This window comes from Lupinus angustifolius, chromosome LG15, assembly GCF_001865875.1.
Source record: "Lupinus angustifolius cultivar Tanjil chromosome LG15, LupAngTanjil_v1.0, whole genome shotgun sequence".
Classification (NCBI taxonomy): domain Eukaryota; kingdom Viridiplantae; phylum Streptophyta; class Magnoliopsida; order Fabales; family Fabaceae; genus Lupinus; species Lupinus angustifolius.
Genome location: NC_032023.1, coordinates 42917 through 66094, shown reverse-complemented (window position 1 = coordinate 66094; position 23178 = coordinate 42917). Strand labels below are relative to the sequence as shown.

The following is a 23178-nucleotide window of genomic DNA, read 5'->3' as shown; positions in this document are numbered from 1 at the left end:
TAAAACTTATGCAAGGACTGATACGTAAGAAACTTAACGATTGAGTTGTTAATATATTCGAGTGTGAATCCACATTAGTGCAAAATGTTGTTTACGAAAAAGGAAAGTGGAACGAGGTGAGTGACATGCAACCATGAACACTGATAACCAAAGCTAACAACAACCAACTCAGTCAACAAAGACAAATAACACAACTTAAAGCCTAAAATGTAACAGAATATAACATAAGAGGCCTAAACAATCTATCACCTTTGAAGGGTTAATAAAGGAATACATGTATCACACAACAAAACAGCCTAGCCCTTTTGTGGATGCTTACCATCTATCAAAAAACTAATTATATTTATAGATTAATTTACACTCATTACATTGAAAAAGCAAGTTAGAGATACAAAAGCCGAAACAAAATGAAAAGGATAAACTGGTGAGTGGTTACAACTTACAAGTCTCTCCTCAATCACCTACTTCAATTGGTCAGTCCTTAATTTTCTATAATGTGATTAAGCCAAATACAAAAGGGACAAATTTATGGGGATGTTGTGGTTTGGTATTATGAGGAATGACCTGATTTTCTCTAAAAAAGTGATTAGCTATGTGCATATTATAGATTTGATCCAAGATAGGTCTTGGTTCCTATCCAAAGTTGTACCAACTTATTTGGTCTTTGCCAATTGGTGTAATGATCCAAAAAGAGAATTAGTAGCTAGAAGGCGATGACAAAAGAGGATTAGCATCACACACCATATCCGAAGAAGTGTCTCCTACACCGCATTGAGAGTTAGTTTTCTTGTTTGTATACATCATAATTATATGGTATCTAGTTCTATGTGGTTTGTCATTATCATGCAATATTTAGTTCTATGCAGGTCGTTAGTTTTTACATTATCGTTATTATAAGATTTCTTTTATGACAAAACGAACTTGTTAGTACGTGGAATTCAATAAATGATACACAGCTTAAGAAAAGAACATATAACTATTCTATAGAGCACACACAATACAAAAACAAGAGGATATGGATTGTAGCAAAGAACCATGAAAATGAGATGACTTGTAACTTGTAACATATCCTAGCACTCTAAATCAAAGAACAAAAGGAAAGAACCTTAGATATGTGAGTGTAATTTAACTATCTCTGTAAATAAAGTCAGTAAAGTTGAATTCCTGAGTGAAGAGGAGAGTAATGAAGATAAATGCATAGAATTGTGGATTGAGGTGACAATTTAGAACCAGAAAGGTGAGATTTTACTGATAAAGTGCAGAGTAGGCGAAGAAAACACATTGCCAGATCATCTTCTGAAAGGTACACTCCAGACATCTTCTGACCTAATATATATATCCTATATGATTTCTATTTTGCATCGTGTACAATTGTGGCAATAGTTGTTGAAAGAGTAATCACTGGTGTTAAAACAGAGGGCACTTGTACAATCAAATTGGCTCTAAAGTTAGAAACAAATCTGGTTCTGGTCTCATCTCAAACAAACAGGTAAGTTGTGAATAACTAAACAGTTACCGTTTATCTTACCTACAGAAATGAGGGGAGTGTAGGCTGTAGCTTTTTAATAAGTCATGACATGAGTAGTAAGTAGTAACTCCTACCCGATTTTGCACCTGATCATGCTTTGCTTTTCAAATTTGCACCTTCATTGTGTTTCTATTTCATAAAGCAATGTGTATTTTTCATGAGTATACTATTTATGTACCGCCAATGTAACAAATTATATACAGTCACTACATCATTCACCTTCATTTAGATTACATTTTTTGAATAATCGATGAAAATTAAATATCAATTATGGATGATGCACTAACAGTATAAAGATCTATACACTGACAATACATAGAAATTATACTCTTAAAATATATAGATATACTTCACAAGCCTACTTCAAGATGAACCATTATGTGTTTGAATAGCATCGTTCATATAAAAGCATTCACTCCTTTATGAACCCTTTCAACCAAGAGAAAAGTAGGATTTATTTACCACTATAAAAGAAAAACATAAAAGCAATTAAAACACAGCACCCCTTTAATAAATCATACGATAAATCCAGTGATGATTTTTACAGTACAGACAACACTCTAGGGGATAATCCAGTTCCTGGTCAGAGTAATAGTAAAACCATATGCTACATCTTCAAAATTAGTGTGGCAGACAACTATATTCTGATGATACTAAATAGTAAATTGGATAATTTACAGCTCAGTAAGTAAACAATGAAATGAAACACTTTCTGCTAAAAACATGGAACCTCCTCAATGAAAGCTACTTAATTTTTTTCTTAATGATCCCATAATAAAGAGAAATGAGGCCAATTAATGCTCTTCTTTATCAGCCTTGCACTGCAAGTACCTGCAAGTGATCTAAAAAAACTTGCAAGCTCAAGTCATCAGTAATGATAATATCAGAACCTTCTGTGTATGTTGAATTTTGAGTAACAGATGGATTCAACTTAGCAAGAAGAAACCTTGCCTGACTACTATGTTGGTCACATATTATAATCTTCGGCACTGGAACCCGATCAGCCACCAATTGCTCTGCATCCAGTTCTGGGGCTTCCAACAGTTTTCTAAAGTTCTCATGATTTGGATCCTTATCGTAACCAAGTTTTCTCCACTGAGCAATCTTGGACCCATAATGAATCACCACATGGAAGTAAGAATCGAAGAGCAGGATAAAATCTGGAGAAATGGAACGAATATCTAGAAGTACTGGAACAGGTGGCCCATCAAAAGAATACTGGAAAAGCGTAGGTTGAATCATGATCAGAGAGCCGACGACTCCTTCACGGTTCAGCATAAGCCGGAAAAATGCAGTTTCATCTGGAGTGGTGTTACAGACATCTATGAATTGAGATCGTCTAAAGTGGAACATGAACTGAGGATAAAGGGAAAAGTTGGTGGATAGGCGAAAGGTAGAAGGGTCTTCAGGCACATAGTCCCCAAACTTGGAAGCAAAGTGGATAAGTGTGTCATCCAGCCATCTAATAACATCACGGGCATAGCATGTTTCAGCTCGGAGAATGGCAAGCCTTGCCATAACAGAAGCTGCAGCTTCTTGATCAAACCCAGCAGCAATGTCAGTGGAATGATCCCCGACCCATCGTCTTGCAGCGGTTGTCACTCTTTTTCTCAGTCCCATCATGTTCCCTTGTCTGTATCGTGTTATGAATTGAATTAAAAACGCAGATCCGGGTTGAATTTTATGTTCATCATTCACTTCGAAGAAAAAAGCAATGCAAGTTTTGTCAGTCAGTGTATTTAACTTCCACATGTAGGTACCACCTTCTCCAACCTCAGTCTGACTCACTAAACTGTTCTTTTTTCTAAGAGACACACAAGGACCAAGAGCTCCGCAGATTTTGACATCTTTGGTGGTCACTACTTCAATAGTTGCATCAAAATTCATCTTCAAGTAGCCATCATCATCACGTTTAAATAAGTGCCTGAGACATTTCCTGAACTGATCTGATTCAAAAGAGTCGGCGAGAATCATAAGTCCACCGGAATGCTCAACCGGGTCTCTTAGCTCGGCTGCTCCGACTTGGTCAAGGGAACAAGCAAAGAGATCAAGAACAACAGAGGCATCAGATAGGCGGTTGGAGACTTGCTTGTAGAAAGCACAGGATTTGTGATGATGTCTTGCCTGGGCATTGCCATTGATGATATCCTGGTGGGTTCTCATGGAATGGGAAAAATCAGATCCTACAACAGCTCCTGGTCCTACAGTACAAGGTCCAGATGTGAAGAGCATGATTCTGGAACCGGTATTGATTGCGCAAGACTCTAGAAGTCCAAGGGCAGCTGATATTGCAGCTCCGGTGGACCTGAGTGGGCGAGTGGCTGATGAAACGTTGGATGTAGAATGAATGTCTTCAATAGCAGAAGTGATATTGAATTCACATTCTGAGATTGGCAACAGAAAACCCTGCTGCTGCTGCTGCTGCTGATGTGTGTGGGTAATGTTGAGAAACTGCCGAGTCTAACAACAAACAATACAAATACAAATAGAATACTCTATTATGGGTGGATAGAAAGCATATATATATTATTGATAAGGGATAGAGAGGAGAGCAGATAGGATACCTGATGATAGGAAAGTTGGCGGTGACCATGAAGCATAAGAACCCTAGAACATTGGGAATAAGCAAGATCATGGATATAAACATTAGAATCAAAAGTAAGCAAAGCAACCAAGACATTATCTGGCAACTGATCCAACACAAATAACAATTCATTCTTAAGTGAAAGAATTTCATCTTGAGAGGAAGACATATCAACAAGAAAGACAAAGGCAGGAGCAGGAGTAGTAGTAGTAGTAGTAGTAGTACTACTTTGGAGATTGAGATATTGAACAGAACTGTATGTAGGGAATAGCTCAGCGGGGAGGCTGGTATGATGAATAGAGCGTGGGAAAGGGTTGCGATTGAAACAGAAAGGGCAGTGCCAGATGCGAGACTGGTAGTCCAGGCGAGCGTAAGGGTTCAAAACGGCACCGCATACAGAACATAAGAGTGGATCGTAAGAAAGGAATGGGATTAGGTCATTCCTCTTGCTTAAAGGACTGCACATGATGCTTAATGGAATTATCAAACTTTCTTCTGATTTCCGCGTAACTGCCCATGAGTTCCATGACCATCGTAGCCCTTCTACTTCCTCTAATTCCACCAAATCCATTTCTACAAAACAATTGCTATTGATTTCTCAATATTCCAACTCTACTCATCTTCTTCCACACTCTCTCTCTTTACTCTTCTCTATATACATCTATCTGCTTTCGTCTCTCTTACAACAAAACTAAACCTATACCCTTATCAGTTTTTAGTTTCTTTTTTTTGCTTCAACAAACAAAATTCAATTCATTTTTAACTTATTTTCTAAAATATTTTTACTTCAATTTTTAAAATACAAAAAAGGATTTTTATATTAATATTGGTTGCAAAAATATATTGTCTCTAGGACTATCACCTTAATTATTAACTATCATCACCTTTTACACCATCACCACATCAATACTCACAACCATAGCATATTATTTGTCTCATAATTTGTGTCATTCTACAAGTCCTAGATTATCTCCTCATTTCTCATAGGAATGTAGGAGCAAGATATAATATTGTCAAACACAAAATTAAAAAATAAGTTTTTCCTTTAAATAATCAAACAAACTTATGAGTATAGATTAAATCATACAATTAATGAGAATATTGTCTTATATGGATGGAGGAGGTGCTAATATTTTCCTTAACCCATAATTGATTCTCGAGCCCATATATCTAAATCAAACACCATTACTTTCCAACTTAATTGAGTGAATAGTGATGAGATAATATTTCAAATTAATTTCTTATCTCAGTTTTCATTTTTTAAATAAAATTAAAAGTTATTTCAATCATTTTAATGTGTCAACTTATTAATGAGAATATACCAACTAAAAAATATGTGTCAAATATTTGAATTTTACATATTCATTAATGAGAAGATTTCCTCTAAAAAAATTGTACATGTTCTCATATAACTTGAAGCTTAAATAAAGAATATATAGAGACATAAAGAAAACACCAAAGATAAATTTGTGTAGCTTATCTCCTCATTTCTTATGCACAACATCATGTACTCACTTTTTTTTCATCTTCTCTTTTTCTTTATTTTATTTTTTAAAAATACTTTTTTCCTCTATTTTATTATATAATGATTAATATTTTAAATTTTATTTTATAGTGAGTCATTTATTAAAATTGTTTTTTATAGATAATAATAATAAAGTTTCATTTTCTTTAATAAATAATATGCATAAAATTAAACAAATATTATTTTTCTCAATTAATTCCAAAATATAATAAGTTTCAACAGGATGATACTAATTAAAATCACATTTAACATCATTCAAATGTGGTGTCAGATATAAAGTTATATTTTACTCTCTTAAAGTAGTTGAACAAATAGTGAAAAAAGTTTAACCATCAATTTACACTTTATAATAATCTAAAAAACCTTAAGGATTGAAAAACAGATTCGATCATGATTGTGATTTCACCTATTTACATTGACATGTGGTATTCGATATAAGGTTTGTATTTTACTCTCTTAAGTAGGGTAACAGATTATGATTAAGCAATGCTTCTTTTTCGAACCTTAAAATTAGAATATATACAACTAACAAAACTTTTTTATCCTAGAAATATGTAGTCTTAATTATCAATTATTCATGAAGATATGTAAGAGCAAAATATAATATTGTTAGACACAAAAATAAATAAATAAAAATTTCCTTTATAAATAAAGAAAATAATCAAAGAATTTAGGGGGTATGGAATAGTTCATGAAATTTATGAGGTATTGTCTAGTACGGTTTGATAAGGTGCTAATAAATTTCTCGACCCATAATTGAAAGACTAATACATTACAATAGTGGATAGAAAGAGGATATTCTATATTTTGACTGCAAAAATATAGAGATAACTCCAACTAGTCGTGTATTTGACATTTGCCAAAAATCATGATGCAATAGATTTTGACTCTATTGGAGACATATTTTTAACATAGTCGGACTAGAATTGCTCACTACATGAACCATAATGCCCATTCATCTTATTTGATTTTATGAGTTAATTTAATTTCATTTACTCATTTGTATATATTTACTTGTTTTTTTTAAAAAAAATACATGCTTCCAACATACAAAATACATTACACATATGTTTTGTACTAACACATGTTTTATACTCGAGCATCATATATATTTTAGGATCGGAGGGACATATAATTTGACAATGAGAACATTAGATCTCATTTATGTTAGCGTGATAAGCCACTCAGATTGTCACTAACTATTATGAGTTAGCATTGAGGTAATGACTCCTCTTTCTAACCTATATTATTTGTGTTTTTGTATGAAGGAATATAGTGTGGGGACCTTATAGAAGCCTATAACGGCGTAAGGAGCATTATAGATATCTCAATACTTTACTATTAGATTGTGGCCTTAGACATTCTAAGAAGTCTTGTATGTATTCAAAATGCCCATTTTTTCATTAAAATGTTTCAATAATTAAAATAATGAAATAATAAATAAATAGAGGATATTTTTATTTAAAAATAATAATATCATATTCCAATTTCAAATGATAAAAGATTTTAATTGAGAATTATTGGCTCCATAGCAGTAGGATATCATTTCAAATTAATTACCCAATCTAATTTTCTTTTAAAAATAAAATATTTTTAATGAACACTTAATTGTCTCAACAATAATAAGATATCAATTCAAATTAATTTCTCTCCATTTTCATTTTTTAATTAAAAATAAATTAAAATTATTTCAATTAGTGTAATGAGTCATTAGTAGACTCATTAATAGAAAGAAACCAAATTGAAAAAACATGTCAAATACTTAAATTCAATCAAGTCGTCATGCACTCATTAATAGTGATTACATCCTAAGAAAAGAATAATGTATCTAAAGTCCCTCGTGAATAGAAGGGAGAAATAACATATTAGAACATAGAAAAAACACATGAGAAAATTTTGAGTTGATCATCTCCTCATTTCGGGATCACATCTTCTATCCTAAGATTTGTACTACTTCATGTATCTTTTATTCTTATTGGTCATAAAATATAAAATTAATATATATTTAATTATTGTTTTAGTTTTTTGAGCAATGAAAAACAAATGGTACATTGAGTGATATAAACTTTAGGACAGAAGATACGACTCTCCTCATTTCTATGCAATTATGCACTTTCTTTTCATCATTTTCTTTTTATTTATTTCATTAATTTATTTTAATTTCATTTTTCATAATAAGTATCTTCTTTTTATTATTACATAATTAAATACTGATTAATTTATTAATTTTCTTCTCTTATAGATAGTAATAAATATTTTACTTATATATAAAAATAAATAATACTTTGGTGCTTTTAGTAAAATTGTATAATTACATAATTTTTCATTTCTCATTGTTAAATACATTTATAAAGAAAAATAAAAAATATCTTTGCATTTTCATTACTTTACTTTTCCCTCATCTAAATTTCATACTCCTAAATAGTATTAACAATTAGGGCGAGTAAACATATTTTTCATGTCATGTCCGTCCAATAAGTATGGGCTGACCTGTTGAAAGATTTTCTTTAGAAAGGTTTCCCCCTTAACAAATTGTCCCCGGCAACGACGTCAATTTGTTGAAAGCGAAGTTTCCTCTTCAGTGTGTTTTCTTTTATTTGATTAAGTAAGTGAACTCCGTTTTATTCTTTGTTCGTCATCTCGGCTTTATTGAAATAAATTCCAACGCCGATATAATGGTTTCAAGAATATTTCAGTCACAACTTACTTCTAATAATTGTTAAGTGCCAAAATGTTAATGAAATGTGTATGATTTTGGGGCACTTTGTGTGGATTTATGATATAATTGCATACATTTCCCAATAATCTAGCAATCTTGTATTGTTTAAGAATTTAAGTAATTGTCGTCGTTTGTAGTTTAAGAAATGATGAAAAAAAGAGGGAAAAAAGAGAAGAATATGTTTGAACAGCACTAGCCTCGCCCAAGCGAGGTAATGGTCTCTCAAGCCATAATTCAGAGGAAAATCACCAGAAAACACTAGTACCCCTCACCCAAGCGAGGGAGCCTCGCTTAGGCGCTATTTCAAGACAAAAAATCTCATACTTACTATTTCTCCCTCACCCAAGCGAGGGAGCCTCGCCCGGGCGAGGTGTTCAAGCGTGGAAATGCAACTTTTCTCGCTCAAGCGAGAGATCTGTCGCTCTACCGAGAAGTTTTTTTAATGTTGAAATTTACTCTCTCGCTCGAGCGAGAGACCAGAAGTATGGAACAAATATAGGCGGTTACGAAAAGCAGAGAGGGTTACCAACCATTTTCTAAGCTTTTTCACACGATTTTAGGGAGAGAAACACTATAGAGGAAGGGAGAAGTCGTGAGAACGACTTTAGATCCAGAATTTCTTGTATTTCTCATGATCAGAGTGTTGTAATGGCAAGGATGAGTGGCTAGTTCTTCGTTGTTGGGATTTGAAATGTAATCTTCTTACCTTGTACTCTTGGATTCAATTCTAATGTAATTGTTATTTGATTTTGGGAAGTTTGTCCCGTTCTTAATACATGAATTTAATTAGCTACTGAATTCTTTTTCTTAGGTTCAAGTTTAATTGGAAAGTTAAATTTGACACCTGATTTGGATTATCTTCTTTCATACACCATTATTTCAGGAATGTATAATGATGTATGAATTGCTTTTACATTGTTTTTAATGCTAGTTAATCAGACAATCATCCAAGGAATTGGTAATTGAGTGATTATCTAAAGATTTTATACTCAATGAATTGATGTAAATGAATTGCCGAAAATGTGCATCAGAATCAGTAACTTTGCAAGTTGCTTGGAATTGAATTTATGGATGTAAAAAGGAAAAGATGATGAATTTCGATCTCAGTTCTTTTAAATTCATAGTTAACTTTTTATTTTAATTTAACATTGTTACAAAACCATTATCAATTATCAAACAAATTCCTGTAAATAGATACTCAATTCATTCTTGTAGGAATTAGTGTAAATCTACTCTGCTCCCTGAGGACAATATCTCGGTGCTTTAATGAATTTTATTACTTGTACGATACGGTGCACTTGCCGTTCCGTAAATATCTAACAATAATAATGTGAATAAGTTATTCATTCTTTGCCCCATCTCGGCTTTGTTAGAATAGATTCTAACGTCGATACAATGACATCGAAGCAATCCCCTATTACATAATTATTAAGTACCTTTGAATACCATCCTGGTTTTGTGGAATAAATTCCAACATCGGCTTAATGGTATTTTAATGTACAAAAATGATGAATAGTTAGTTGTTAGAAACAAATAGATAAATAAAGTACAAAAGAATAATAAAATTAAGTGACCTTTATTTATTTACTCCCTCTCGGGTTCTTTTTATTAACAAATCAAACTTCTTCATTAAGGAATGTTGGTATTAAAGAATAAATAAATCGCAGAATGTAAATAACAATAAATAAAAGTTAGTAAGTTAGTTTCATCACTTTTGTATATTAAAATGTGTTTCAAAAAATAAATTTATTGATAATACTTTACTATTTTATAATTTACACCTCTCTCAAGATTCAATTGTAGTGTTATATCGAACCACAATGAATTGCAAATATAAACTAAGTATTAACAAATTCTTGAGAAGACAAGATCATTTTGAATGATGAAAGTATTTCTCAACTTCTTATGTATTTGAACTACTTAGAAAGTTCTTATGTTTTACTTTGATTAACTCCAAACACCAAGGTCTCAAATCCTTGTCTGTCCTAAAATGGTAGAATGATGATTACTTATATTTATTACTAAACAATATTACGTCCACAAAGAGATTAAGTTGTCACACCTAATTTTGGCTATCTAATATTGAAGTTGTAATGAATATAAGATATTAAGAAAAATATGCTTAGCAAATAAACTACTTCTTAGTTTGTTTGTTAAGTGTTTGCAACAATTAATTTTTCATGACTTCAATTCGGTTTTAGGTGATCAATCTAAGAAGAGTATTAAAAACTTCTCAAACAAGTCAAATTAACCAAAGCACCAACTCGAATGATTAAAATTCAAATTTAGAATAAAAGAAGAAAAAAAAAATACATGATTAACATTCAAAGGAAATTGTGAGGAACATGAGTCATCCCTCCAAAGATTGAATGCTTTAAGTTCCAAATGAAATTACAAAACGAATTTTTGCATCTCATTTACCTTCTCCTTTTCTCCTCTTGCCATTCCATGTAAAAGCTGCCTAAGTGCAGGAGTATAGCTGTTCCCCATAAATTGTGTGAACGTTGTTATATTTAATTAAAAATATATATTTAAATTAAAATTTTAATAATTAAAATATAATAATTAATTAAAGTATAATAGTTGATTAAAGTGATATTGACCCTTGTTCTCCCTCTTTCTTCCCCACCCTGAGTGTTTATTATTAATTTATTATACATAATAATATCAACCAAACTCTCATCTGAACTCACTTATCTTGCTTCTGCTATGTATGCAATATACTGCACAAGTTAGAATATATTGAATCCTAAAATGGTTTCTCCTATTATTGCAACAGTATTGTTGTGTTCAGTGTTTATTGTTGTTGTTGTTGATGTTGATGGAGGGAATATTCCAACTACTCTAGATGGACCCTTCAAGCCTGTGACTATTCCTCTTGATAACACATTCCGTGGAAATGCTGTCGACTTGCCACACACAGATCCATTGGTTCAAAGAACTGTTGAAGGATTTGAGCCTGAACAAATCTCTGTTTCTCTCTCTGCTTCCTATGACTCTGTTTGGATTTCTTGGATTACAGGTATTATCCTTACACTTATCTTTATTATACTACTACTACTTTGTAATAATCTTCCAAAGTTCTCTCTTTTTCTTTTCCCAAGCTCAAATATGCTTACAATAACATCTTCCCAAAATCTGCTTTAGCCATATAAATAATGCTTTTGTATAAGACACATTGTATCATATTATTGTTGGATTATATATCTGCAGGGGAGTTCCAAATTGGGGATAGTATAGAACCCTTAGACCCTGAAACTGTTGCTAGCATAGTTCAGTATGGAAGGTTTGGAAGGTCCTTGTCTCACCAAGCCTTGGGTCATTCCCTTGTCTACAATCAACTTTATCCTTTTGAAGGTCTTCAAAACTACTCTTCTGGAATTATACACCATGTTCGTCTCACAGGTATATTATACTTGGTACACCATATGATAAGTCAATCCATGCTTCTGTTAACTAATATGAGTGATTGTGCCTGAAGAACTAAATTGTTAAAATTCATAACTTCTGTTTTCTCTGCAGGGCTGAGACCAAACACACTATATCAATACCGATGTGGAGATCTTTCTTTATCAGAAATGAGTGATATTCATTATTTCAGGACTATGCCAGATTCAGGCCCTAAGAGTTACCCTAGCAGAATAGCAGTGGTTGGAGACTTGGGTCTTACATACAATACCACATCCACTGTTAATCATATGATCAGTAATCATCCTGATCTAATTCTATTGGTTGGTGATGTTTGTTATGCTAATCTCTACCTTACTAATGGTACTGGATCAGACTGCTACTCCTGCACATTTCATGATACTCCCATCCCTGAAACATATCAACCTCGTTGGGATTTTTGGGGAAGGTAATGAATTTTGGTTGACTTTTTGTTATCATTGTTGTAGACAAATGATGGTGGTTGTCTTGTGCTATTGTCGTGATTTTTACTTGATATTTCTTGGTTGCAACTCAGCTCATGCAAATCTATGTCAACTATTGATTCAGGTACATGCAACCTCTGATTTCTAATGTCCCAATAATGGTAGTAGAAGGGAATCATGAGATAGAAAAACAAGCTCAGAACCAGACATTTGTGGCTTATAGTTCTCGCTTTGCATTCCCATCAGAAGAAAGTGGATCATTCTCAACTTTCTATTATTCTTTTAATGCCGGGGGAATACATTTTATTATGCTTGGATCCTACATTTCACAGGACAAATCTGGTTAACTCTTGGTTCATCCTTTTCTTCTGTGCTCTTCTACAGGATTGATATTCTTCATAAGTTAAATATGTTTTTAGTCCCTTATATGACATTTTTTAGTTTAGTCCATATTTGTATTTTATTTAATGTCCCTTATTATATCATAATAGTTGTCTTTTAGTCTCTGACCAGGGACTAAAATCATACCATTTTTCTTATTTATAGGAGTCAAAACAAACAAAAATTAGAGAACAAATTAAAATACGTTATAATCTAAAACTCTGATTTGAGCGTAAAATAGTCCTTTACTGTTAAAAAAATACCTGTGAACTTTGCATGAAGTGTGATTTAGGATAGCAAATCTGTAAAAGGACCTTGATCTCTGCTTTAAACATAACATTTTTCTACCAATTTTTGACAGTGAAAGACTAGAATGAGGGAGCCAAAGTTTCTTCCTTATTAACTAACTTCCCCTCATTTATTGCAGGGGAGCAGTACAAGTGGTTGGAGAGAGACTTGGCTTCTGTTGACAGAGAAGTAACTCCATGGTTAGTAGCTATATGGCATACACCTTGGTACAGCACCTACAAGGCACATTATAGAGAAGCAGAGTGTATGAGGGTAGCAATGGAAGATATACTATATAGAAATGGTCTTGACATTGTCTTCAATGGACATGTAAGCATACTGATGTTTTCATTATACATGATCCATAATTCTGATCTTCGTTAACCTCATGATTTGTATGGAAGAAATAAACAGATGAATCTAGTTTTGGTAGGAAATGATATTTGTTGCTTGCCTTATCATTCAATATATGAATATACAACTAATTGCATTTTTATAATGAATTCATAGCTTCATTTAGATGGAAAAAGGCTCTCCCACCAAAACTACTCTTTCAGGCATCCTTTTATTTTTTTTCATAGGGTTGTGATTTGTTGTTGTTGAAATGATAGAGCAATATGTTGTAGTTCGATCTATGTAGCCAACCCCACCTAATGGGGTAAAGGCTGGAACACGACCAAGCTATATAGGGATACATGACTGCAATCTTGAAGCATTAGGAGATACAAAATTACAGTAGAAACCACGACCAGGTCGTAGTACCATCCATGACCGTGTACCTAAGGGCCAAGGCATGGTGTGACACACGACCATGTGAGCGAATGCTGGTAGGTAGCGATATACGCCCATGTTGAACCTCAATGCAGAAAATAACAATACAAGTTGTGAGTTTGGGCTGATGTAAAGGGGTTGGGATAGAATGCTATACGTGTTATGTAAACCATAATGATATAACCTAAACAAATCCTTATTCTCTAGTATGTATTCGCAGCCTCTCAAAGCTCTTCCGATGTAGGTACAATTACTTATTTAGATTACATGTTCCCAACACAATGGCATATTACTAATACCTTAGTCCCTAGAAGCGAGACTTAATTTTCATTATGTTCTATGCTTTACTGATATGGTGCCTGCTTATATGGTTTCTTTGAAATCATGGGTTCTGTCTGAACATTCAAGATATTATTTATAAGAAGTCATCAGTGTAATTGATTGAATGGAGAGATACGTTCATGGATATGTAATCCTCCTCCTTCATATTATTTTTGTAATTTGTATGCATAATTACATATAAGAATATGATGTGATCATATGATTATTTAGTTAATAACAACTTGTATTTGTCTCCAAAGTTCTTTATTCAAGTTGAAATTTATAATGATTCATTAGACATTCTTTGTTTTGTTTGGTCAGTTTACTACTTTAATAGACGAATATTATTCTCAGCATGCAAACTTCTTATGTGAAAACATTGAACAGATTCATGCCTATGAGAGATCAAACCGAGTATATAACTACACATTGGATCCCTGTGGTCCTGTTCATATCACAGTTGGTGATGGTGGCAACCGTGAAAAGATGTCAATTAACCATGTTGATGAACCTGGAAACTGTCCAAAACCATCACCTAGTAAGGGTGACTATATGGGTGGCTTCTGCGCCTTTAATTTTACATCAGGTCCAGCAGAAGGTAAATTCTGTTGGGACAGACAACCTGATTATAGTGCTTTCAGAGAAAGTAGCTTTGGCCATGGGATTCTAGAGGTGATCTTTTTCTTCTACACACATTTCTCTTCTCTGTTTTCTATATTGTTGGAGCTTGACAAATATATAAAATTTGTAGTATTCAACCCGAAAACCATGTTTTTGTTAGATGATATTTCGATTGATAGAACATTATTTTATCTAGGACTTTGTTAATTTCATTTTATTTGAATTTATCTAGAATTTATCTATATTCAATCTGAAAAGTATGTTTTTTATTGCTCAAACTCTATTGGTAAAGGCTTGGTTGTTATTATATTGCAAAGACCAATGATAGAAATGGATGCATGTCTTATTAAATATACTCTATGGTATATATTATTGGATTAGGAGTAGAAGCTAATTGGTAGAGTGATATGCAGGTGAAAAATGAAACCCATGCATTGTGGAGTTGGCATCGCAATCAAGACTTGTATGGTAACGCTGGTGATGTGATTTACATTGTTAGGCAGCCTGAAAGGTGTCCAGTCAAGCCAGAGGTGCATAAAAGGTAGCATTTGGTAGGAGTGTCATAAGAGGACATAACATTGTTTAATCTTTCATATTGACAAATAATCCTTGAAATGTTTTAGTCTGATATATACTATATTACTACTATACCAATAAGCAGGATATTAGACATATAACTTATTTAGCACTTAGCTATAAATAGCTTAGGCGGAGAAATAACAGCATCAAGGAATTTAGCTTGTTATTTATCACAAGCAAGATATTAGACATATATTGGATTCATGGTTTGGTATATTCATAGCAGGACATTGGACATATATTCTGTTTTGCACTCAGTATAAGCATTGTATTCATATAATCTTGATCAACTTGGCTATGATTTATTGTAATTCAGAATCATATATAGCATGACCTATTCCCACTAGGTAACTAAATATACATTTTAAGAAATCATCTAGTTAATTTTAATTAAGTCTTCATAACATGCGATTGGTGAGTATGATAATCTATCAGTTTACCAACTCAAAAGCATCATGTCCTAAGGGGGGGAAATCATTTTCTCAAATTAGCTTAGAGTTACATTTTAGCCCTTTTTTTCTTAGTAGTGAATTGAATTTTTTTTAAAGAAAGAGGGAAGACTCCAACTTATCCCAATATTACACTTTTTACGGAAGGAATGAAGTGTCTCACATCTATGATATTAAAGGCATAATATTTGCTATCCTGTGATTGATTATCAAATAACCTAATCTATTTTGACCTACTAAAATGAGTGACATAATTTTACTTATAATTTAATCAAGTATTAAAGAATAATTTTACTTATAATTTATAAGATAATTAAAGAATAATTAATTATTTAAGTTTATGAAATACTTATAATTTAATCAAGTATCATTTCATTTTACCAAAATATTTAAGTCCTAACATTTGAGCTTCAAAAATAATTTTACTAAACATAAGCTAAAGATAGGAATGATAAAAAAGAGTGGGGTTATGGATAAGGGAACTACGACAGCCGCAATATGTAAGGATCTACCTAATTTGGGCCCTTTGAATCTCTTCCTTTAATTCTATCTTTTTTATTATAAAAAGTTAATAATAATTGAAATGAAAAAGAGGAAATGCGAGGAGAGAGAAAGCGTAACATAACATAAGGGTGATAATATATTTTTGCATCCAACTTTGAAGGCACTTGCTTCTCTCTTTTCTTGTGTCCTTCAATCATTAGTGTTTCTCAATCTCCAATTTCAATTCATTTAGAGTTTTCCTAACATTTCATAATCATAGGTAAAACAGTCTTCTTTTATTTTAACCTATTCTCTTTCTGGATTTTGTTTAATTGGTTGCATCCAGGTAACAATTATGCTTACCCTTATCAAATGGTTGCATCCAAGTAACAATTATGCTTACCCTTATCAAATGGTTCCATCCAAGTAACAATTATGCTTACCCTTATCAAATGGTGATCCTAATTACCAATACAATCCAGCAAGCACTAATATGACAAATTGACAAGTATGGTATTATTATGTGTCTAATAAATTCAAAAAAGTGAAAAATAAAATGAAATGTTAATTAAGAATGAAATATCGGGAAGAGAGAGAATGCGTGTCCGAAAGTTGGGAAGATATTTTTCATTTTTTTGTGTCCAAGTCCAAGACTCCAAGTCTAAGTCGCTTCTTCTTCTTCTTCTTCTATTGCATATTTGCATTAGCCATTAGTGTTTCCCATTCTTATTCAATCCAATTTTAGGGTTTTATCCTTCACAATACATGCACCCTTCTTCCTTCACTCTCTCTCTCTCTAAATTTATGAACACATCATGTCGTTCTTCTCCTCTCCTACCTTGCTTCTTCATTCACTCCTATTTTGTTTTGTTACATTCTCAAATGTTTAAGCTTCATGTTTTCACATTCTTTGCATCTATGTTATTAGTATTTCATCTGATGATATTATAATACTTGTATTTCCTTTCAACTTTAAGAGATCTATATTCTGATTGGATGGAATTTATTGAATTTCAGGTCTGACCATTTTCAACTAGAATTTGTTATTGACTATGCGAACTTCATGGGCTGATTTGGCTGCAAATTCTGCAGCTGATAATGCTAACAATTCAGTTCCTCCTTCACGACCGGCTTATGTTCCTCCACATCTTAGGAACCGTCCACCCCTATCAGCTGAATCCCATGCTCTTCCTCATCCTGCCCATAATGGTCCCTCTTCGGCTTCGGCTTCCGCTTCCGCTTCCGTTGCTGGTGCTGGTAGGTGGTCCTCTCCAAGGAATGAGTACCGTACCCAACCTATTAGTAGTGGCCATACAAACGGATGGGGTAACAAAAGTGGCGGATGGGATCGTGGGAGGGACCGTGAAGTCAACCCCTTTGCAGAACAGGATGATTCTGAACCAGTATTCACTGAGCAGGAGAATACCGGAATAAATTTTGATGCATATGAAGACATCCCTATTGAGACCACTGGTGAAAATGTTCCTTCACCCGTGAACACATTTGCAGAAATTGACTTGGGTGAAGCGCTCAATGAGAATATAAGAAGGTGCAAATATGTGAGGCCAACACCTGTTCAACGCAATGCCATACCAATATCACTTGCTGGACGGGATTTGATGGCTTGTGCACAGACTGGTTCTGGAAAGACGGCTGCATTTTGTTTCCCGATTATCAGTGGAATTATGCGGGGACAGCCAGTGCAGAGGCCACCTCACGGGGTGCGTACTGTATACCCAGTTGCCCTTGTTCTCTCACCAACTAGGGAGCTCTCAATGCAAGTGAGTTTTTTTATTTGGCTTATGGACTGTGTCATGTTTTTTAATCAGATGCAGTTTTTCCGTGAAGTTTTTAAAAAGATGTTGTGATTTGAATTCAGATACATGAAGAAGCTAGGAAGTTTTCATACCAAACAGGGGTTCGGGTGGTTGTTGCTTATGGCGGAGCTCCAATAAACCAGCAGGTTTTTAATCTTTGTGTTTCGTCTTCTTTGAACTAGTTATGCTACTATGTTATGCAGATGCTTCACCTAGTGTGATAAGGCTTGGTTGTTGGTTTTTGGTGGATTTGTTGTGAGCTTGAAACTAATGTTGTGTATTAATTTATTAAGTGCATATCTATTGTGAAATATTAAGACATTACTCATTAGCTAATAATTAAGTAAAAATAGTTTTGGCTCTGTTGTAGATCCTAACAAATTTAATTTTTTCAGCTACGGGATCTTGAGAGAGGGGTGGACATTCTTGTAGCAACTCCAGGTAGACTGGTAGATTTGCTAGAGAGAGCTAGAGTTTCACTACAAATGATCAGATATCTGGCCTTAGATGAGGCAGACAGGATGTTGGATATGGGTTTTGAGCCTCAGATAAGGAAAATTGTGCAACAGATGGACATGCCTCCACCAGGTGTCAGACAGACTATGCTCTTTAGTGCCACGTTTCCTAGAGAGATACAGGTCTGATTCATTCTGTAAAATATGCATTTGACCTGTGAGCGAAGCATCCTTTCCTCTAAATGTGTGTTTTAATTTCAAATAAAAAATGTGTTTCTTAATTTTGCTAGCATTTCTATTTCATTGGGGGTAGTTAGACTTTTTATTATTATATTCTGCTCATTTGTCTCTTGATGTGCATAAGTATTTTTGATATCCATAGTTTTGCGGTTGGTTGGAGTTTCAAAAAAGGCACATTCATCTATTTTCGGTAGATGCGCTTTTACATTTGCACTTTACACTGTTGGTCATCACTAACTTGAGGTGCATTTTTTTGTCACATTTGCATTCAGGGTGTTGGACCTTGAATGACACCATCAACTTTTACTCTCAGAAATACCAGCTTCCTTGTGGTAGTGTTTGGTACAGAGAATGTGTGCACAGATTTTGCCATGTCTCTTTTCTCTCATTTTTCTTAATACACCCTAAATTAGTAGGGTCTATGGTAGAATCAATTGGTTATGTATAAGGTAGTTGGGGATAAAAGTGGACGTAGAATCTGATGCTTCGGAATTTTCGGTTGGTCTCATGGCATGTTCGGGAGCATCCTGTAGATATTTCTGTGTTTTTTTCTTGTTCTCTTTCCATATTTTTCACTTCCTTTGTTTCTGGTACAATAGGTTCAGACCATATTTTTTAACTTGAGCTGTGATGAATAGTGGACTGAGAGGTATAATTAGTGCACATGAATTATATTTGTTGATAATATAGCTTCCTGATTACTTCTTTGGATTTTGTTGTGAATTATGGTTGATATGCAGAGGCTAGCATCTGATTTCCTTTCAAATTATATATTTCTAGCTGTTGGAAGAGTGGGCTCGAGTACCGATTTAATTGACCAAAGAGTTGAGTATGTTCAGGAATCTGACAAGAGAAGTCATCTCATGGACCTTCTTCATGCCCAAAGGACAAATGGTGCCCAAGGAAAGGTATCATCACAATTCGCCAAAAGTGCATTTCACTTGCATAAAACTTAATGTTCTTAGAAAAAATAGATTTAAAGTAGTAAATATTTTTTAGGGTTTATTCAAATTGGTTTGGCCTCATTCTGCTACTGAATGCTGATGCATACGTGCATTGGGTTGGGAATATGAGCCTAAAAGAACTAAAATGCTATTTATTGTTCTAAAATATATGATTATGTTTTTCTGACATGATTGGCTTTGATCACAGTTTTTTTATTTGTACTCTGCCTTACTTTCAGTATTCCAGCAAACTAAACAACTTGTAAAGTAAATTTGATTATTATTAGTTTTCTTTCATAAACTGTTTGGACTCACTTTGGATAGGTTGTTCTAGATGATGTTTATCTCTCCAATACATTTATCTTTGTGAATATTTGTGTTGTCAATGACAATTTAGGTTAATATATGACTTATCTTTTATTAAATCTCAGGGCATTTCTACTATCTTTTTGTTCATTTTAGCTCTGTTAGGAGATATTTAATTATGGACTTTGCATATGTATTTTTGTTTTCTCACTGTATATCCTCTATATGAGAGTATTCCATGATTTTGGTTTTTGCAGCAAGCTTTGACATTAGTTTTTGTGGAGACAAAGAAGGGAGCTGATGCACTGGAGCACTGGCTTTGTCTTAATGGTTTTCCAGCAACTACTATTCATGGTGACAGGACACAACAGGTTAGTATGTTGTAAGTTATAATTGCTTTAGCTTTATTTGTCATGAAACAATGCATATACCCTAATATTTTCATTTTTCTGCTGTAAATGTGTGTGATGCTCTAGGCAAGTATGTATAGTTGAGAGTTAGTGTTCAAGTAGAGATAACAAATTAGCCGACTCTATTAGATATTTGTTGTGTACTGAAGAGTTATTGTTCATTTTAGAAGCTGTCTTAGAGTAAAATGTGGTTTTGATTATTAATTTTGAACACCATAATGTTTTTCAACCTACTACAAGTATTGCTCTTATGAAAAGCCTTTTTATATCATATCATTTAATACTTTCTATGTTACTTCTTTTAACTCTAAATGGAATTTATTGGTTGAGTATGCATGCTCTTGTTCGTTGGATTGTATGAATGCTTATTGTATTTGCAATGCTTGTAGGAAAGAGAATTCGCACTGAAGTCATTTAAAAGTGGCAACACCCCTATATTAGTTGCCACTGATGTGGCTGCACGTGGTCTTGATATTCCTCATGTTGCTCATGTGGTTAATTTTGACCTTCCCAATGATATTGATGATTATGTGCACCGTATTGGAAGGACAGGGCGTGCAGGAAAGAAGGGCCTCGCCACTGCATTTTTTAATGACAATAATGTAAACTTAGCCAGGGCTTTAGCAGATCTGATGCAAGAAGCAAATCAAGAAGTACCTGCTTGGATTTTGGGGTTTGCTGCTCGGTCTTCCTTCAGCGGAGGAAGGAACCGCCGATCAGGAGGAGGAAGCCGTTTTGGAAGTCGTGACTTTCGAAGAGAAGGGTCTTTTAGTAGGGGTGGCAGTTCTGATTATCACAATGCAGGAAACAATGGTGGTGGTTATGGGACATCTGGTGGGTATGCCGGAGGATATGGTAGTCTTGGGGTAACTAGTGCATGGGACTGATTTTGATCTTCTGGTAGCGTTATATACTATCCTCCCCCCATTTTTTCTATTCTTTAAGAAAGTTTATTGTCTTTAATGTACTTTTTTTGACCTCCGTAACTTTTCAAGTTAATATCATTTTGTACTGTTTTACATTGATACTCGTGGAGATGGGGGCATGTGTGGTATTGTCACCACATACATCAATAGAGGTTGTTCAATATTGGTAGGTGTTGTCAATGGTCATTACTAACATATTTGGGAGTTTATTTGTAACGACTTTTTGTACTCTTCATTCTGGGTGGTAATTTTGTTAAGGTAATGGTTGTAGTACAGCCTTATCTATTCATCTCTTAATCAAATTGCTATCCAATATATGTTATCTTGTTATTCCCAATTTTGATGGGCAGCCTTTGAAATACTTGAGTGGTGACTGAAATGATTTAACATTCCTTCTAGATGTGTTTTATTCTTTGATCGTTGTGCAAATGATTCATATTTTATATGAAACACAACCAGGCTGGGTAGAGACACATAGTGTTCTTGGCACACTATTATTGGTTGAGTTAAAGATGCATCAATGCCTATGTTGTAGGGGCATCCTTAGTCGTGTAACTGGGTGTTGTGTGACATACAATGATGTTGATTTCAAGGATGAATATTATGTTGTGGAAGGATTTATGGGTGAGAGAGTACAAGTTAAAATTTCCTTTGTAAGATTATAGCAGGCAGCTTTGAATAAACAGACGAAATTAATTAAGTTGATCGAGTGAATGGAGGAACAATGAGTGGCTAAGGAACATATAGTGGAGAAGGAATGCATTTTAATGAGAACTAGAGTAAGCTCAATAACTATAAAGTTTCTTACATCAACAAGGTATAAATAAGATCACGTTGATACATGGATTTGATCTCATAACAAAGACGATATGTATATAGTCAGAAACGCTTATCAAATATTGCAACATGAGGAATGAAACTGTGATACAAAATTTTTCAGGAAATTATGGTCAAAGTATGTACCGAAAAATTAAGAAGACATGCTTACTTAGAAAGATATTAACCTACAAATTTAAATTTACTTAGAAGAGATGCTCTAGATGTCAATATTTTGACAAGTTCTCCAAACTCCTAATGACATTTGACAAAAGAAATCTATTCTTGGTTTTACATTTACCACTCACAAAGATGTTAAACTCCAATTCTAACTCATGAAAATTTGTTACATGTGGCTAAGAGGAAGAAGTGAGCTATCTGAAGTATCTGCCATGTTAGAAACTGTATTATATTTTAGAATCATAACTTTCATGTGAACGAATTCATGGTGTTAATTTACTTATATTCATAGAGAATTAGGATGAATAATTCTTTTTTTCCTTTTATTTTTAATAGCAAAATTGTAATTTCACTATATATAAAATGGTATAAATGTCATATCATGTTATTTTTTCTTTTGTTTTTTCAACTACTTCATCTCTATTATTAGAGAGGATCCCTATTCATTCATGTAGCTTTTTGAAAAGGAAGATGTGAGGAATTTAATTATTTATTCGTATGATGAATGATTGTTAAATCATTTGGCTTTTATCCTCTATCTTTTTCAATAATACAATTATTTTGTTTGCTTATAAGTACAAAATCCTCCCAAAGGTTCACGTTTTTTTTAATTTATATTTAAACGAGGCTGCTTTTATTGACTACATTGGATAGGAAAGGGGAAGGTTTTCATACCAAACCCTGTAATCAGAAGCATACACGGCCTGATTGGCAATACTACTTAGGTTTTAGTTATGTCTGAGTACAGAATATTTTTGGACATTGTTTGGTTATTTAGTAAAAATATTAGGAAAAAAAATGATTAGCTATCAGAACAATTAATTTCTTACTTTTAATGATATTTTAACAAAGTATTATATGAAAATATGAAAGGTAAGTGTTGATACAATTAGTAAAGTTTGAATCATTTGTTTGTTTGAGGATTTACCTGATGAATATTATGTAAATATATATTTTTTGAGT

General features: G+C 33.4%; 3 protein-coding genes across 6 annotated transcripts; 2 read left to right on the top strand and 1 right to left on the bottom strand.

The window, feature by feature from the left end:
- LOC109328536 (protein transport protein SEC23) lies at window positions 2009-4783 on the bottom strand. Its single transcript, XM_019562042.1, has 2 exons — window positions 4093-4783; window positions 2009-3988 (listed from the first exon to the last, which is right to left on the bottom strand). Exons 1-2 carry the CDS (start codon window positions 4681-4683, stop codon window positions 2339-2341), a joined length of 2241 nt encoding a protein of 746 aa, XP_019417587.1. The 5' UTR covers window positions 4684-4783; the 3' UTR covers window positions 2009-2338.
- On the top strand, window positions 11035-15524 carry LOC109328741 (purple acid phosphatase 15-like). Of its 2 annotated transcripts, XR_002105471.1 has the most exons (8): window positions 11035-11378; window positions 11570-11761; window positions 11879-12212; window positions 12353-12570; window positions 13037-13227; window positions 14377-14661; window positions 15024-15222; window positions 15359-15524. XR_002105471.1 is itself a non-coding variant. In XM_019562343.1 (7 exons), the coding sequence occupies exons 1-7, from the start codon at window positions 11111-11113 to the stop codon at window positions 15153-15155; spliced, it is 1620 nt and encodes a 539-aa protein (XP_019417888.1). In that variant the 5' UTR covers window positions 11035-11110; the 3' UTR covers window positions 15156-15428. The 2 variants fall into 2 exon arrangements, 1 of the variants encoding a protein (XP_019417888.1); XM_019562343.1 differs by having other exon boundaries at window positions 15024-15428.
- LOC109327945 (DEAD-box ATP-dependent RNA helicase 37-like) lies at window positions 16236-21209 on the top strand. 3 transcript variants are annotated; one of them, XM_019561126.1, is made up of 7 exons: window positions 16236-16401; window positions 17139-17902; window positions 18001-18084; window positions 18334-18576; window positions 19374-19541; window positions 20141-20254; window positions 20683-21209. In XM_019561126.1, the coding sequence occupies exons 2-7, from the start codon at window positions 17174-17176 to the stop codon at window positions 21178-21180; spliced, it is 1836 nt and encodes a 611-aa protein (XP_019416671.1). In that variant the 5' UTR covers window positions 16236-16401; window positions 17139-17173; the 3' UTR covers window positions 21181-21209. The 3 variants fall into 3 exon arrangements, with proteins under 3 accessions (XP_019416671.1, XP_019416672.1, XP_019416670.1); XM_019561127.1 differs by lacking the exon at window positions 16236-16401 and adding an exon at window positions 16769-16786; XM_019561125.1 differs by lacking the exon at window positions 16236-16401 and adding an exon at window positions 16776-16888.